The following is a 17,337-nucleotide window of genomic DNA, read 5'->3' on the forward strand; positions in this document are numbered from 1 at the left end:
CAAAGGACATGAAAGGAGACTTCTTAAAACAAGACATATGAGTGGGTAACAAACATGAATAAATGCTCAACATCACTAATCATCACATCATGGTATATACCATCTCACACCAGTCAGAATTGCTATTATTAAAAAGTAAAAAAACAAAAACCAAAAAACAGATTTTAGCAAGGTTGCAGAGAAAAGGGAATACTTATACAGTGTTGGTGGGTGGAAAGCAGTCTGTAGATTCCTCAAAGAACTAAAATAAAATTGCCATTTGACCCAGCAATTCCATTACTGGATATATACCCAAGGGAAAAGAAATTATTCTACCAAAAGAATACCTGCACTAGTATATTCATTGCCACACTATTCACAATAACAAAGACATGGAATCAACCCAGGTGCCCATCAATGGTGGACTGGATAAAGAAAATGTGGTACATATTCCCTATGGAATTCTACACAGCTATAAAAAAGAATGAAATTATGTCCTTTGCAGCAACGTGGATGTAGCTGGAGGCCATTTTCCTAAGCCAATTAATGCAGAAACAGAAAACCAAACACCGCATGTTCTCACTTATAAGTGGGAGCTAAACACTGGGCGCACATGGACACAAAGATGGGAAAAATCGACACCGGGGATTCCAAAAGGGGAAAGAGGAACAAGGGGAAAGGGTTGAAAAATTACCTATCAAGTACTGTTTGCTACTTGGGCAATGAGATCATCAGAAGCCCAGACCTCAGCATCACATGCTATATACATGTAATAAACCTGCACATGTAACACCTGAATCTAAAATACGTTTTTAACTGACACAGGAGCAGAAAATCAAACACCGCATGTTCTCACTCACAGGCGGGTGTTGAACAATGAGAACACATGGATACAGGGAGGGGAGCACTACACAATGGGGTCTGTTGGGGGGAAATGAGGGAGGGACAGTGGGGGGTGGGGAGTTGGAGAGAGATAGCATGGGGAGAAATGCCAGATATAGGTGAAGGGGAGGAAGGCAGCAAATCACACTGTCATGTGTGTACCTATGCAACAATCTTGTGTGTTCTTCACATGTACCCTAAAACCTAAAATGCAATAAAAAAATAAAAATTTTAAAAAAAGAAAAGAAATTTAAAAATAAAAAGTAAAAAAAGAAATACATGGCCTCTCACATTGATGTCAGAGATCATGCAATAATAGCACAACACCATTTTATGCAAAATAACGAAAATAAATAAATTTTAGTGTTAATAGGTGACTTGATCATAAGAACAAAGGCTCCATACACCCCTCTGCTTGCCTCAAAAGAGACATTTTCAGGGCAAGCTTTCTCTATCTCTAAAGCCTGGAGGATGGGCAGGGAGGAATGTTACCTGTGATCTGTCCCAGCTGGCCTCTGAAGAGCTGTCCCACTTTGCCACCAACGTGGGCCCCCAGGCTAACACCAATGATGTGGATTGAGGATTTTGACACGCCCAGAACCTAGAAGAGAAGGGACAAGTGAGTTCCCCGTGGGCCACAGGGTCTGCTGGCTTCACAGGGCAGGCTTTCCCCACAAGCTTCAGAAGCCAAGGCCCTGGGCATGACACACCCACCGCACTTACTTTGGAGGGAAAAATGACAGCACTGTCATCATTAATTACTTTTTCTCTTCCTGGGCTCCCCACCCTGATAACCCCTTTACTCTCCTTTTGGTGCTCAAAGTATGTGAGTAACAACCATGGCCATTCTCTCTTGAGGGACAGCTAAGTGGCAGGCCATCTGCATTTGCTGTTTAATATGCCATGACACATTTTACAGAGGAGCAGTGGGAGGCTCAGCACATTCAATAAACCTCAGAACATTCAATTCAACCTGCCCAAGATTAGCACTGTGAGTGGCAAAGTCAAGATTTGAACCCAAGACCACCAAGCCAGCAAGTGATCCTGCTTCCACCCTAAGCCTCCTCAGGCAGTGCTTTTGTCTTTCTGATCCTATCTCCTCATATGCAGCCCAAACTCACCCTAAGCTCTTCTGCACCTACCAGGAGTTTATCGAGGAAAAGGGAGATCTCGAGGCTCAAGTTAAACACATTTTTCACAGCTAAGAAGTAGATCCCTGTAGATCCATAAATCCAGTCCACGGCAATCACATTAGCATTCGCTACACGCAGAAGGGTTCTAATTAATTTATCAATCCAGGCAGGCTTTTTTCCTAAGACCCTAGACAGGGGGGCAAAAAAGGGTGAAAAAATTACCTGTCTAGTAGATATTTATTGTCATGGAAACCTCTGTTAATCGCAAGACCAGAAAAGAAGTCAAAATTAGAGAAGGGGGTATATGAGGATTTTATTACATAGAACTTTGAGCATAGGGAGGACACAGCTCCAAAGTTGCCAACCCTTCTGCCAGCACATATGCAACCTTTGTGAAAATTATAAAATGGTGCCTTTTGTTCCAGGTAGATGCAGCCTCATGCCAGAATTCATAACTCAGGTTGGATTTTAGCCCCACCAGATTTTTGTCCGGCACTTTTGCACAATGAATAAGCTACATAAATTGTATACATTGCATATAGACTCATTTCTTTCTTTCCTTTCTTCCTTTCTCTTTCTTTCTTTTTCCTTCCTTCTTCCTTTTTTTCTCTCATTTACCCATTGATTTATTCGACAAACATTTATTGAGTACCCATGGGCCAGGCAGTATGCTAGGTGCTTTCCAAAAAGTAAAGACAAAAAGATGTAGTCATTATCCTTCTGGAATTTACAGTATAATGGGACTTTTCTAGGAAAAGGAAAATGATAGAAAAATGTTTAGAAATGTTTCCCAACAGATTGAGATCAGGAAATATGATTTTTGATGGCTCCTGGTATAGAAGCCAAGAGAGCATGCTCATGTGGTTAGAGGAACGCAGACCAGGTGTGTGCCAGGGAATGGGGCTGTGGGATTTAGGAGCAGACAGAGTGACTGGCCTGATGAGCTTTCCACCTCTATTAGCTATCCCTGGGTTGGAGGTACATACTCAGCCTTGGAAAGTGGTCAAATGTAAGATTTGCTAGAGGAGAGGCTTTGGCACAAGAGCAAGGAGAGATGCCTAAGGAAATACATGGCTGAGTCCCTGGAATCCAGGGATCAGAGAGGTGGAGACAGACCAGAGATCAAGAAATGGTGATCCTCTGGGCACTGCCTTTGTGTCTACCTTTTCATTGGATGCCCCCAACTCTACTTGCTCCATAGAATATTTTACCATATTCTCTCCATCTTTCCTCCCAGAAACCTTTGTCTGTTTCTGGCCCTATTGATGGGCTTTGGGGAAAAGATGTTCAGAGAAAGGATGGCGGTTTAATTGAGACTCAATGACTATATGTGGACTGGGGGGTATCAGAGAAATTGAAGAAGAGAAGTGCATAGCTCCATCATGCCTATAATCTCTGGATATGATAGAAGTAGCACCCATAACTAGAAGTGTCTTAGGTCATAAAACCAGGGAAGAAGTGAAGAAGGGGAAATACAACCCTGGGTAAAAACACCTTGCTGTTACTCCCAAGAGACTATGAGAAGCCCATGATGTCATTGTCTGAGATGAATCATGACACGCAACCCACGCTTCAGGGAAAAAATGGCCACTGAGATCATTCCTACGACCTCCCCTTTAATTTGAATATGGAACAAAGGCTCTGTATGGAGATTTGTCCAGAGTCACAGACATGTACTGCTTATGAGTGTGTAGACAAGACTGGGTGAAGGAGTAACGTATATGACCAATAAGAATGAACAGCATGTGTACATGTTGACATGAGACCCCACCGAAGACAGCAGGACTTGGGGATGGAACATGTGACCATAAGTAAATTCATTCTTCCTCTTGCTCTCCACTAACTTCTTATGGTTTTATGGTTACTTGATCATTCTTAGCTGAGAGATTCTGTTGGTTGGTTAACTCCCACCTGAATCCATGGATAATGAGTTTGGTTTCCAGAGTGGCATTGAACCCAGAGTTTTGGAGGTCACTGCTTTCTTTTACTAGCTTCCCACAGCTAGGATTCGAAGGGACAAAGAGGAGAAACCGGACATTGAGGATGGTGCCTTCAAAAAGGTTGGCATTCTGGAAGTCAGCACACTTTGTCTGTCGGGTAGGAGGTGCATATCCTAGAGGAAAACAAAACAAAACAAGAAACATCCAAGGTGAGGTCATCTGTTCTTAGAAGGAAGAAAGACAGCCTTGGAAGGAAGCAAGAAACAGAGGCCTGCAGGCATGGGGTTTATTATGCAGCAGCTAATGCAATAATCACTCATTTATTACAGACTGCATCACTTCTGTAATGAAGCTCTGTGAATATTTTTCATGCCTAAGGACAAAATAGCAGAGAAGGAATATTGCTCAACTAGATGAGATTAAAGGCCATTGTGAAATGGCTGTTATTATGGGCTAAACTGAGTCTCATCTCCCAGTATGGATAAGTTGAAATCTTAACCCCTCATACTTCAGAATGTGGCTGTGTTTGGAGATAGGGTCTTTACAAAGGTAATTAAGTTAAAAGGAGGCCAGCGGAGTGGGCCTAAATCAATATGACTATAGTCTTTATATAAAGAGGAAATTTGGACACAGACAGAGGAAAGATGTTTAAAGACCCAAGGAGACAGTGGCCATCTACAAGCCAAGGACAGGGGCTTGGAACAGATCCTTTGCTCCTCGCCCTGAAGGAACCAACACTGCCAGCCTCTTGATCTTAGACTTCCAGGCTCCAGAACTGTGAGGCAATACGTTTCCATTGTTCAAGCCACCCAGTCCCTGGCACTGCTTATGGCAGCCCTAGCAAGCCAGTAGAGAATTCTAAATAGAACCCTTGGCAGCCAAATGAACAATTGCCCTGGGGACTAGCCTCTACTCTGAACACTCCATCCCAGAAGGATTTCCAATTCCCTAGCCCCACCTAATCACTTCTTGTCCTTAGGAGCAGTCGAGCGCCCTGCCATAGCCTTCCAGTGCCCAGCCAGGGCCTAGACAGATGGTAGGGAAGAGCATTAACAAGTCTCAGCTACTTCACAGCACCTTACAATAGATACCTTTACACTGGAAATTCTCTGGCCAATGTAACTGCAGGCCTTTGAAAAATACTGAACAGAGGCTGAGTGTGGTGGCTCACACGTGTAATCTCAGCACTTTGGGAGGGCAAGGCAGGTGGATCACAAGGTTAGGAGTTCAAGACCAGCCTGGTCAACATGGTGAAACCCCGTTTCTACTAAATATACAAAAATTCACCAGGCATGGTGGTGGGTGCCTATAATCCCAGCTACTCGGGAGGCTGAGGCAGGGGAATTGCCTGAACCCAGGAGGTGGAGGTTGTAGTAAGCTGAGATCATGCCACTGCGCTCTAGCCTGGGTGACAGAACAAGACTCTGCCTAAAAAAAAAAAAAAAACTGAACAGAAAAGGCAACATGAAACTCCTGCTTCCCAGGGAGCTGAAAATCTGGCCTATTTTCAGTACCCAGCATCCCACCTCCACCCCCACTTATGTGATGCAGAGGTGTGGTCCCTGACTCCCACGCATCCCACAGGGAGACTGGCAGGAGCAGCAGTGTGCACACTGACCCACAGAACACAAGCCCATCATGGCCCTAGCATTGCTGACACCAGAAAAAGTGATTCATAGAATCAGAGGTTCAGAGGAGAGGTCAGATTACTGATTTTAGTTTGTATGGGCCCCTTTGTTGAGGAAGACAGTAACTTTAGGTTTCTGGAGTGATTATCTGCCATCAGAGGTAACTGGGAGCCCATATATAACAGGAGTGTGGATCTGGGATGCTCTGGGATATAGTGCTATGAGTGAATTGCGGGAACCCCACCTGTGGAGAATATCTCAAGCCACGAGGCCTTCTGGATCATCACTGCTTCTGAGCCCCAGACTTTGTCCCCAGTCTCCTCGCAGAGCCAGACCAAGCAGGCAGGTTTGGAGGCTCCTGGGATGAAGCCCACTCTGAGAGTGCAGGCCCTAAGCTCTCGAGCCTGCAGCTTGAACTCCCACAGCAAATGAGAGGGCTAATGCCTGACTCCACCATTTTATCAGCCTCCCCCAGCTTTTGACTCTTGAAAGAAAAGATGAAAGGACTGTGCTTCAGCATGAGACGTGAACCACGTTAGTGAGTAAATTTGCTCTATTGATCATATAGGGCAGCCTGCGTCCATCAGAGAGTTTGAGTCCTTTTAAGAGAGCATATGATGTCACAAAGTAAGCCCAAATAATCATCAAAGAATCAATATCATCTAAACAAAATGTAATAAAACTAGAAATCAATAACAAAAATTATTGTAAAATACATTTGGAGATGTAAAAATACCCTTTCCATTTTTTCCAATAGGATAAGCCAATCCCATGTGCCTGTGGTATTTTTACCAGCCCACACAAAGAGAAGCTCCTGGGCACAATTCCTCATGGACATATATTGCTGAATCTTGCTCAAGATTTTAAAAATTTTTATATTGAGGTAAAATATACACACACACACATATATATATATATAATCGTCTTTACTTTTTTAAGTGTACAGCTCAGTGGTAATAAATACATATATATTCTTTATTCCCAACGCCTCTCTCCTTCTCAGCCTCTGGGAACCACCAATCTACTCTCTATCATTATGAATCCAGTTTTTTAGCTCCTGCATGTGTGTGAAAAAGTGATATTTGTCTTTCTGTGCTGGCTTATTTCACTTCACATAATGGCCTCCAGTTCTACTCATGTTGCTGCAAATGACAGGATTTCCTTCTCTTTAAAGGCTGAATAGTGTTCCTTTGTGTGTATATACCACATCTTTTTTTATTATTATTATTCATTCAACTGTTAATGGGCTCTTAGGTTGGTTTTATATCCTGGCTATTGTGAACAGTGCTGAAATAAACATGAAAGTGCAGATATCTCTTTGATATTCTAATTTCCTCTGCTTTCTTTTGGATAAACACCTAGTGGTGAAATTTCTGGATCATATGGGAGTTCTATCTTTAGTTTTCTGAGGAACCTCCATACTCTCCATAGTGGCTATACTAATTTACACTCCCACCAACAGAAAAACACCCTTTTAAAGTTTTGAGCAATGTATGGGTTAAAGAATAATCACAATGGAAACTACAGAATATTAAAAACTAAATGACAAGAAAACCAGCACATGTCAAAACTTGCAGAGTGGCTAAAACAGCGCTTGGGTTGTTAAAGTAATGACTTGGCAAGCCATTAGACTGAGGCAGCTCTAGGGCTTGAGTCGCAACTCCTAGTGAAGAGTTGTATCCTAGGAGACTGCTGAAGCTTTACCACTCAGAAGCTGCCAGCTAACCTCTGATGAGGGACCTTAAGGTACTGCTCCACTTTAGTCAACCAAATACTTCTTTGCCTTGCTCCATATGCACCTTATAAAATTTCTTCCACACCCCCCTTTGGTGGAGCCCTGAGCCACTTGCTGTGTGAAGCTGCCCAATCCATGAATCACCGTTTATTCAACTAAACTCTTTAAAATTTTCATGTCCCTAAGTTTATCTTTTAATTGGGAGCAATGTCTAACCTTACATGCAAATGTTAGGGGGGGAAAAGGGAAAGATTTCGATTAGATAAGTTAATATTTTAACTCAGAAATTAACTCAGAAATACCACAGTAATTCCAAATAAAATATAGGGAAAGAAACATAAAGGTAATAGCTGAAATTGAAGAAATAGAAAATAAGGAAATATCAGCAACATTGGTAGCAGCGTAGTCATTATAGTTTCTCACGCTTTGCAAACTTGCCTGGGATATCTTTGACTCCTCCCTCTCTCTCACATTCCACATACAGTTGGTAAGTTCTGTTGGCTTGACCATCAGAAGAAAATATTCAGAATCTAACCCTTCTCCCCACCTTGGTCCAAGCCACCATCATGTCTCACAGACCCTGCCATCGCCTGCAACTGAGTTTCTTGCCCTCTCTCTTGGCCCCTTCAGTCTATTTGCAACATAGCAGTCATGGTTTTTTTTTTTTAAGTCAGTCATGTTACATCTTTGTGCAAAAGTCTCCAAGCCTTTCACTCAGATTGAAACCTGAAGTCCTAACAATGGACTGTAAGGCCCTAGCTGAGCTAATCCGCCCCACTCCAAGAGTCCTCTGCCTTATGCTACAACCACTCACTGTTGCAGCCAGTTGTTGTCCTTGCCCTGCCTCACTAGATTGCTTCCTGCCTGAGGGTCTTTGCCCAGCTAGCTGTTTCTTTTGCCTGGGATGCATTTCCCCCACACATCTACATGGCAGTTCCTTCCCCTCCTTTAAATCTTTGCTTGTCAAGTGCTCTCTTCTCTACTCTCAGCACCCTATTTCAGTTGTAACCTGCTTATGTTTCTCACCTCATTTCTCTCAATCTTTCTTACCCTGGTCTATTTATTTGTATAGCAGTCATCACCTTCTAATCTACTATGGAATTTACCAACTTATTATACTTACTGTCTTTTGGTAGTTAGTCCACATTAGAATGTACTTTTGAACAAAGCAGAGATTTTTAAAATCCATTTTGTTCACTCTACTGCCTAAAATAAAATCAACAGATGAGCAGAAAGAAAGAACACTTGACAAAATTCAACACTCTCTAACATACGAAAGGATATCTACTAAAAGCCTATAGTAAGGATCAGATTTACTGGGAAACATTAAAAATAGTCCATCTAGTACTGGGAACAGATAAGAAATGTCTGCTGTCACTGCTTCTATTAAATATGGTGCTGGAGGTCCTAGTCCTAACCATTGAAACAAGACACTATAATGGGATAAAAGTTACAAAGTTTGAAAAGGGAGAAAAGAAAATCGTCAGTGTTTGAAGCTGATAAAACAGAGAATCATATCGGATTCTGCCCCTACCTAACCACCACTCCAGCCAAAGGACAGTGGCAGATGAATATCAAAGGAGAGAGACAGAAAGATACTGACAATCTCAAATGCAAAAATAACATCCCCATCAACAGGAAAGAGAACAGAAATGCAAAATAGTGCTGGGAGCCAAGGCTAGGGGAAGGCAGTGGTTGTAAGAATTCAGATAGGGAACCTGAAAGGGGTCCACCTCAAAAGTGCCGCATACCAGATGTGAAGGGCCAGCACCAGGCTCACTCAGAAGAGGAAGCTAAAAACAAAACAAACGAAACCCAGCCCATTACTTCCTGCTTGGGGCTATAGTTTTATTTAAGGAGGCAGGATAGAAAGACAAGGCCTCAGGAACAGGAGCTGGGGCCCCCCACCTGACTGCTTCATGACTGGAGGACAGGTCCAAAGATGGGGAGGTGGGGAGAGGAGGGAAACTGGAGGAGTTGGCTGTGGGTAGAGGAGGAGGGGGACCAAAATTAAACTTCTCATTGAAAATTAAAATGAAACACTTAATGTAATACATTAGAAGCCAAGAAAATAGTTATCTTTGGGGCAGTAATGCCTAAGAGGGATAGTGGTTGGGTTCTAGGACCCCCAGTAATGTTTCATTTATTGATCCGATGATGTTTACACAGGTGAATTCACTCTGAAATGCATTAATCCATGTAGCAATCATTTGTGAACTCTTCCGTATATATGTTGTACTTCAATAAAAAGTTTCTTAGAAATAAGCCTGCAAACAAAATGCTTAAATATATAAAGAAATTTTATGTTTACAAAGATAGTCAATAAAACTAATAAATGGATCCCAAACTCATTCCAGGTGAAATAAGCTTTAAAACACCTTTGATATAGATTTTAAGGTAAGTCCGCTAAAAACATACAAGCATAAAAATACAGTGCAAGAAATTATAAAATAAAAACAGGCATAAATGTTTAAATAAGATGTATAGGAAAAAGGTAATTAGAAAATGGGAGATTAAAAAATGGTCATGGAAATGAAAAAGAAATCAATTCTATAATCTAGCCTGGAAGTAAAATAAATTTTTTAAATATTATAGTGCAGTTAAAAAATGTAGATAATAGATGGAGAGGATCCAATATTTTTCTTGTAGTTGGTCTCAAAAAAAGGGAGATTGAGAGAAAAAGCAGTATTTTGAAAAGATAATTACTAAGAATTTTCCATAACTAAAAAAGAGTATGAGTTCTCCAATCAAAAATTGTCCTCAGCATAATGAGCAAGATAAAAAATTAATAAATCTATCTTAGCCAGACCATAGGATAACTGTAGAACATCAAGGATTTAAATATATTCTTGGCTGGGCATAGTGGCTCATGCTTGAAATCCCAGCACTTTGGAAGGCCAAGGCAGGAGGGTCACTTGAGCCCAGGAGTTTGGGACCAAGCTGGGCAACACAGTGGGTCTCTAGCCCTCACCCCGAAAACCTTTAAAACTCCCAATCAAATACATTGGAAAACGTAAAACAAATGGATAGTTTTTCAGAAAAATATAATTTACTGAAACTAACTCAAGAAGAACTAGAAAACCCAAATAAACATAATAGCATCAAAAAATTGAATTGGCAACCAAAAGTTTTTTCTGGCCATAAAATACACTAGAGAAAAATGATTTTATTTGAGAACTCTACCAAACCTTTAAAGTACAGATATAAACTATTTTATAGAATAGAAACTTATTTCATGAGGTTATAATAACCTAGTATCAAAACCAGACAAGAGCAATACAAGAAACAGAAATAGTCGAGACAAATTTCTTTTATGAATATATATACAAAATAGTAAATATAAATATATGCAAAAATAACTGTTGGCAAATCAAATTCAACATTGTGTTAAAATATACATCATGACCAAAAAAAGTGCCCCTGATGATCTTAGATTGACTGAGCTAGTCCACAAATTTTCGAAGAAAATATGAGAGATTTTCTTTATGGGAAGATTCCTTAAACAAGACACCAGAAGCAGAAATCACAAACTAAAACATTGATAAATTATATTCTGTTAAATGCACAAGCCTTGGTATAAAAACACTAGCAAAAAATACAATTAAAAAGCAAGCTATAGGCTTTTTTGCAATGCATATAATAAACAAAGGATTTGTGTCAATAACATAAAAATGTGACACAAACCAACGAGAAAAAATGAGAAAGACAGTGGAAGCATGGACAAACCACAGGAACAGATATCACAGAAGAGGAAATCATAATACATGAGTTCAACTTTACTAGTAAGCACTAAAGGGCAAATTAAAATGACAAAAAGGCAGTATTTCATTTGCATGAGATTGGCGATAATTAAATAATGTGATAACATTAAATATTAAACAGAAGGGAACCGCGATCGCATACATCTTCTGGTGAGGATATAAAATGGATCAACCACCTTGGAGTGCAATTTGGCTACACTAGGTAAAGCTGGAGAGGCAATAGCTTTGGGACCCAGGGATTCCATTTTTAGAAATCAATCTTAAATTTTTCACGCTGCAGCCCTGTATGTAGCAGGAAAAATCTGCAAACAATCTAGCTGTGCTTTAATGGAGAGAAATAGATAAATACATTGTGATTCGCTTTACAGTGCTCACTACCAACCTAATTTCAGTGAGGATGTATTTAATCAAGATTCTGGAGACCTTACCATGTGACAGCTAGGGCTACAGAGGAAATAGCATAGGAATAAAGATATAGTCCCCACCCTCAGAGAGAGCACACTCCAGCTGGGAATGGCCAAACCAGTGTGTGTGAGACACGGCATTAATGTGAACCCGGGGGAAAGATTGAGAGTGAGGGATGGCGATCCTGATGTTAGAGGGACCCTCACCCCAGGGGGCATGCCCATGAATTGGGAGTGAGGAGGAGAGTCCAGATATCAGGCAGCTATTGAGAGCCTGAGAGAAGAGGGTGGCTTGAAAGATTTGGTGCATATCGGGGTGAGGATAGCAGACTGAGGTTCAAGACTGAGCCATGGGGTACTGAAGGCCTGGGTGAGGTGAGGTTGTGCGGGACAGAAGCACATGCGGAGTGAGGTTTTCTGAATCAAGGAGGGGCACTGACAGTGAACTTAGGAGTCTGAAGAGTCTCGTTGTGATTGTTGAGGAAATTAAAAAGGAGCATCCTCCATCTTCATCGCAGATGTCCCTACCTGCACAGTAGGGGCCACTGCACCAAGACCACCAGGGCCCACTTTTAGGACAGGTAGATTGAGGAATTGCAACTAGAATCATACAAGAATAGCCAGATGATTCAGAAAAAGAAACTGTGTGGGGTAGGGGGGAAGGTAAGGAGTAGTGCAGGTAAAAATCATTTGTACCTCACATGCCAAAGGACTTATTTTTATAGAACTCTTACAAATAAGAAAAAAAATCAAACAAGCCAATAAAGAAACAGACAAAGGGCATAAACAGGCAATTAACTGAAAGCAAATGAAAATGGCCAACAGACACATAAAAAAGATGTTTAATCTTAATTATAATAAAAAATAAGAATTAAGACAAACAATGTAATTCTATTTTTCTTATCAGGCTGACAACACCAAAAACACTTGACATTCACAGAGCACTGGCAGAGAGGTGGGGAAATAGCCATGCTCACACACAAATCAACAGTTAAAACCTCTGTGTGAGGCAGTTTTTCTCACATCTATTAAAAATGTACAAGATAGAAATTTTTCAGACCTAAGATGCCATATGTAAACAGCCATTAAAAAGAATGTGGTATCTCTGTATATTAATATGGAAGGATTTTACACATGTGCAAATAAACGTATACTATATATCTTACATAAGGAAAAATATATAGCACATATAAAATATATATAGTGAGGTCATATTATGCCTTTAGAGCTACGTGAATTTTTACCACTTACATATATTTGCATATATTACTTGCATCTTTTTTTTTAACAGTTTGATTCTTAAAACTTGCAATTTCCATTTGGGCTCATTTGATATTTATGACATGCCAGGCTGACCAGTGGTTTATAAACAATAGAAAGGAGGGGTGCAGAATGAAATACTGGCTTGTGTAAGTCTGAAAAAAGCCTATAGTTTTCTATTCTTCAGTCTTTGACACTGAAGAAGTGTTGGAGAAGATGAGTAAAGGCCTGGTGACACCTATGTTTCCATAATGGAAAGTGACTCTCAGGTGTACATAACAGAGTTCCCTTCACCCTCCTGGGCTGCTCGTGGTTCCCACGGGTTGCGTCTGGGATCTGTAAATGCCGGAAATGTGTTTCCCTACACTCCCACCTGCACCTGTCTCAGGTGTGTTCTACAGATCAGTATCCCCCATGTGGTTTTGTTTTGTAGAAGTGTTATTTTGCAAAAACAGTTTTGATTGTGTGGCCTGGACCAAGAAGGGATAGGGTGCTCTGAAGGTGACAGAGTTGGCACAAAACCACATCAGACACTTTGTTATCAAATGTGGAGATGATGGAGGAGCCCTTGGTGCATGTGTTGGGAAGTGGGCACCCTCCTCCAGGCTCCTCAGGAGGACACTGCAGGATGGGAGTAGGGTGGAGGCCCCCCACATAGCTTGAGGGTGGATTGAAGGTGGCTCTGTCACGCATGCAGGGTACAGCAGTACCTTCATGCCCAGGCTAGCCTTGGAGAGGCTGGTATCACAGGCTGCTTCTCCTCAGCTGTCTCTGACACCAGCTCAGCACAATGGGCCCCTGAACTTCCTGCCACCCCCAGGAGCTCTGGGCTCCCCACAAACAGAGCTGGGCTATTAGACGACCTGCGGATTGAGGCATCAGCAGCCAGGATCGTCTCTGAAATGGGCCACCCCCTGGAACCCTTCTTTGGCTGAATTGTTTCAGGATGGGTGTCATTTAATCAATCTGCCCTAATGTCGGGAAGTAGAGATGAGGATTGCAGCCTGCTCAATTTCTTTCTTTTCAGTAACCAAGGCCTTTGGCTTATTGAATGCGTCCTGTGTGCCAGGACCTGGGTGAGGCTCTGGGGATTCAAGGATGAGGAAGACGCCAGCTATGACTGCCCTTGGAGAGTTCCAAGTCTAGCAGGGAAAGGGAAAATCAGCAGGAAGCCCCATAACAAATAGGGATATAAGATCTGTGATCAGGAAACGTGTATATGGAGAGAACATACAGAAAGGCCACCTACCCCAGATGGAGGAAGACTTACTTGTGCACCCACCTGGAAGAGAGGACGCCTGAGCCAGCCTGGAAGCTCAAGAGCCAGGTTGATCAAAGAGCCCAACAATCTCACCCTCCACAGTCCAAGGAAAGGCTGGGTGTGACTGGGGTTGACATGAAAGATTGTGCAGGCACCTGGCCAGGAAAGTGAGCAGAGGCTGAACTTCCAAGAGGCCCATGTGGGTCAGCTACTGTCCTTGTGTGACAGCAGGCACCTGGGTACCTCCTGAATCTCCTCCCTCCCTATTGTTTGAGCTCTTCCTTTCCTTGAGTTCTCTGCATCCGCCATCTTCTTTCTTTCCACCTACTTCCTCTAGGCTATCTGAAGATAATTACATTCTTTTTCCTTTTCCCCGTGGCATATTTCTATCTCTCTCAGAGACATACACACACACACACACACACACACACACACACACACACACACTCTCCTATCTCTACCTATCCATCAACTCAATTTCTGAGATACCACTGTTAAAAGTAAGAGTAAGGAACATTAAGTTAACATTGTCGCTGTTGACAGTGAAACAGTTAAGGTGGGAAATAACGAGAAGCAGATGGTAAATAGAGAATTCCTCACTGGGTAAGTGTGGAAAGAAAGACACCGGAGACAAACAAAGACAAGAGGACCAGGCAAGGAAACCCCCAGGCCCCGCTAACATGTTATTATAAGCCCACTTCCTGCCCAGAGCATCTAGAATGTTTCCCACATATGTGGCTGGAACCCAATCAGATTCTGCCCTGACCCTAACCCTGCCACCTGGTTCAGAATTTGTGAGCTCCTCTTATCTGTGTGACCGAAGTCCCAGACTTAGTGAGAGATGAGCTTCCAACAAGAGTTTGATGCCAATTTGCTATTCCCACTCCTCAACCCTCAAATCAGGACAACTAGCAAACGCCTTCCAGCCCCTTAGGAGTCCTGGGGCTCCTGAGCAGAGACCAAGTGGGGCTGCCAAGCCCAATTCTCAGAACGGGACCCACAGCTCTCCCAGGTGACACCTCCCACCTTCTCTCCAAGTGGCTCATGACAGGCCTGTTCCCTCCACTTCCATCAGCCTAGACAACCACTTGCTAATAATAAAATCACAAGGGAATAAACAACTGCAAAAGTCAGACCCTGTGCACAGATGGTCTCAATCAGTCCTTACAGTATTCCTATATGGTAAGGATCATTTCCAACTACAGGTAAAGAAAGCCACTTTCTCAAGGTCACATAGCTACTAGGAAACAGAGCCAGGATTCCAGTCCAGGTTAGCCTCACCCAGACAGAGCCTATTCCTCATCAGCTCAACCCATTGCCTCCTCTAAGCAGCAATGCAGCAACATTCACTGGGCATCTGCTGTATATAGAGCACAGCACTAAGAAAGCTAAAAGAGACAGAGGCCTCAAATCCTCACCTTTTAGGAAAAAATAATTGAGGTAGGAGAAAGCACATCTCAGCAGCACCTTTGAAAAAAAACCACCCATGAGTGCAATGAGCATACAGTCACCCAGATGGAACTTTGGAGCAGGGAGGGATGCTAAGCAGAAAAAGGACAAGTGCAAGGGAGACAGGAATAAGAAGCCCCCGCGGAAGATGCAAAGAACAGAAATTAGTCCAAAGGTGATGTGAGCAACTCCAGGCAGAAGCAATGACATGTTCTAGAGCCAGGGAATGAGAATTCAATGTCCGACGGAGAAGACAGAAAAGCAGCCTGCTGTTGGGAGCAAGGGGGAGGGGATTTTTCTAAGGGTGAGGTCACCACCAGAGTGAGAAGGGGTTTTCTGAGAACCTCACTGCCACCCAAGGTGGAGCAGGTTAATTTGCTGTTAGGCAAGGGGTGGGGAGGTTGGCAGTGGGCCAGTTCTGTACCAGGGGAAAGCTAAAATGCAAATTGCCATCTGAGGGAAGCTATTCTAAGGGACATCTGAGGTTAGCAGGACTAGTTTCCATCACCCAGCTGGAATGATGAACCACTTGAGTGTTTATATTCTGGAGTTTATATTCCAGAGGCTACTGGAATATAAAGGACATCTAACAATCTCAATGGCAAAATCGTTATTAGTTTGGAAAACCTGAATTGTAAAATTAAATATATCTTGGAATGGTGGATATTTATGGGATGAAAATGAATATTTTAGAATTAACCAAATTTCATTTTCTTACAGTTGGTCCTGGTTTGTGCAAGGTGAAAAGAGTTTTTACGTGGGTTTTAGAAAAATGAGTCAGATAACCAGGGAAAGTTCCGGTTTTGCGACCTGAGAAAATGTTCTGTTTACCATCATTCCGATTATGATAAGAGGGTTATTTTCCCTACTGTTTTAAATGCACCTCAGAAGAGGCGAAAGGTTTTTAGGGGATCTTCCAAAAGTTGATATTTCTATAAGTAGTTGGAGAAATATGATCATGGACTGAAATAAGTTCCTCCCAAGGCCTGAGCCCTGGCTTACCTGCACTTCCAACACTGAGCCACAAAAGGAGGCCCCTGACCCAAAAGCAGCTCTTCCGGGGACCTGGGGGCATCGCTGAGCTGGAGATCTCAGAGCTGGTATGGAGTAATTCTCTAAAGCCAAAGAGATCACATAACCCAGCCTCTCAGGAAACACCCACGTGGGTTTCACTAATCATTAACTAGCTTCATGACCTGAAAAGGAAAAATAAATTCTTCCTATTTATTTAAATGCCAGAGTTTTCAGTTTCTTCTTCTCAGTGAAAATAAACACACTTTTTTCTTTAACCAGAACACATTGAAACACACTGTCCTTCCTCTTTGAGCCGAACGCGATCAGGAAAGTATTTCCTGCACCTCTCCCACTTCCCAAGATAGGAGGTCAGTAACAACCAAGGCGGAAGTCCTTTATCTCTGGGTGGCCAGAAACCTTTCATTGTGTTGTAATTATCTGTGGACATGTGTGTCTCCCTAGAAGATTCTGAGTGACTTGAGAGCAAAGGCTTTCTCTTTTCGTTTTTGAATCACCAGTGCCTAGCACAGGACTGAGATAATAATATAAAGTAAGTGTCCATTTCATGGACAGAAGGGAAGAAGATGAAGTTTGCCTCTGGAGAGTACTATCCATTTGTAGAATCTTGGGGCTAGAAGTCAAGTCCAACTTTGGGAGATGTTCAACTTCCTGAATTCACAAAGAAACTGTGTGTTAGAAAAAGAAAATGACCTATAGAGATCCTGTCAGTGGAAGTGGCAGAGCCAGGCCTGGAACCAGAGTGGTTCCAGCACCATGTGGCCTCTCCACCTGAAGGAGTGGCAGAAACCACACAGAGCTATCTCTAGGCTCTGTGGGCAGGGGGCAGGGGCAGAGGGCAGGGCCCTTGCCCGCCATTCCCTAAATCATAAC

The 17,337-nt window shown here is 42.4% G+C and overlaps 1 protein-coding gene across 4 annotated transcripts in view; it reads right to left on the reverse strand.

The window, feature by feature from the left end:
- The window catches only part of PLA1A (phospholipase A1 member A), a 35,294-nt gene extending 18,126 nt beyond the window's left edge, over positions 1-17,168 (reverse strand). The window contains exons 1-4 of one of the 4 annotated variants that reach the window (XR_004275432.1): positions 16,435-17,168; positions 3,906-4,107; positions 2,004-2,181; positions 1,354-1,462 (exon numbers count right to left, since the gene is read on the reverse strand). Coding sequence is in view for 2 of the 4 variants with exons in the window: in XM_032298976.1 (XP_032154867.1) it covers positions 1,354-1,462; positions 2,004-2,181; positions 3,906-4,107; positions 16,435-16,507 (562 nt within the window). In the remaining 2 variants the exon portion in view is untranslated. The remainder of the gene's footprint in view (positions 1-1,353; positions 1,463-2,003; positions 2,182-3,905; positions 4,108-16,434) is intronic. The other 3 variants (XR_004275431.1, XM_032298976.1, XM_032298975.1) reach the window with 3 other exon arrangements.
- Between the last annotated feature and the right edge of the window lie 169 nt (positions 17,169-17,337).

Source organism: Sapajus apella, unplaced genomic scaffold (genome assembly GCF_009761245.1).
Source record: "Sapajus apella isolate SASKATOON/1434 unplaced genomic scaffold, GSC_monkey_1.0 scaffold40, whole genome shotgun sequence".
NCBI classification, from domain to species: Eukaryota; Metazoa; Chordata; class Mammalia; order Primates; family Cebidae; genus Sapajus; species Sapajus apella.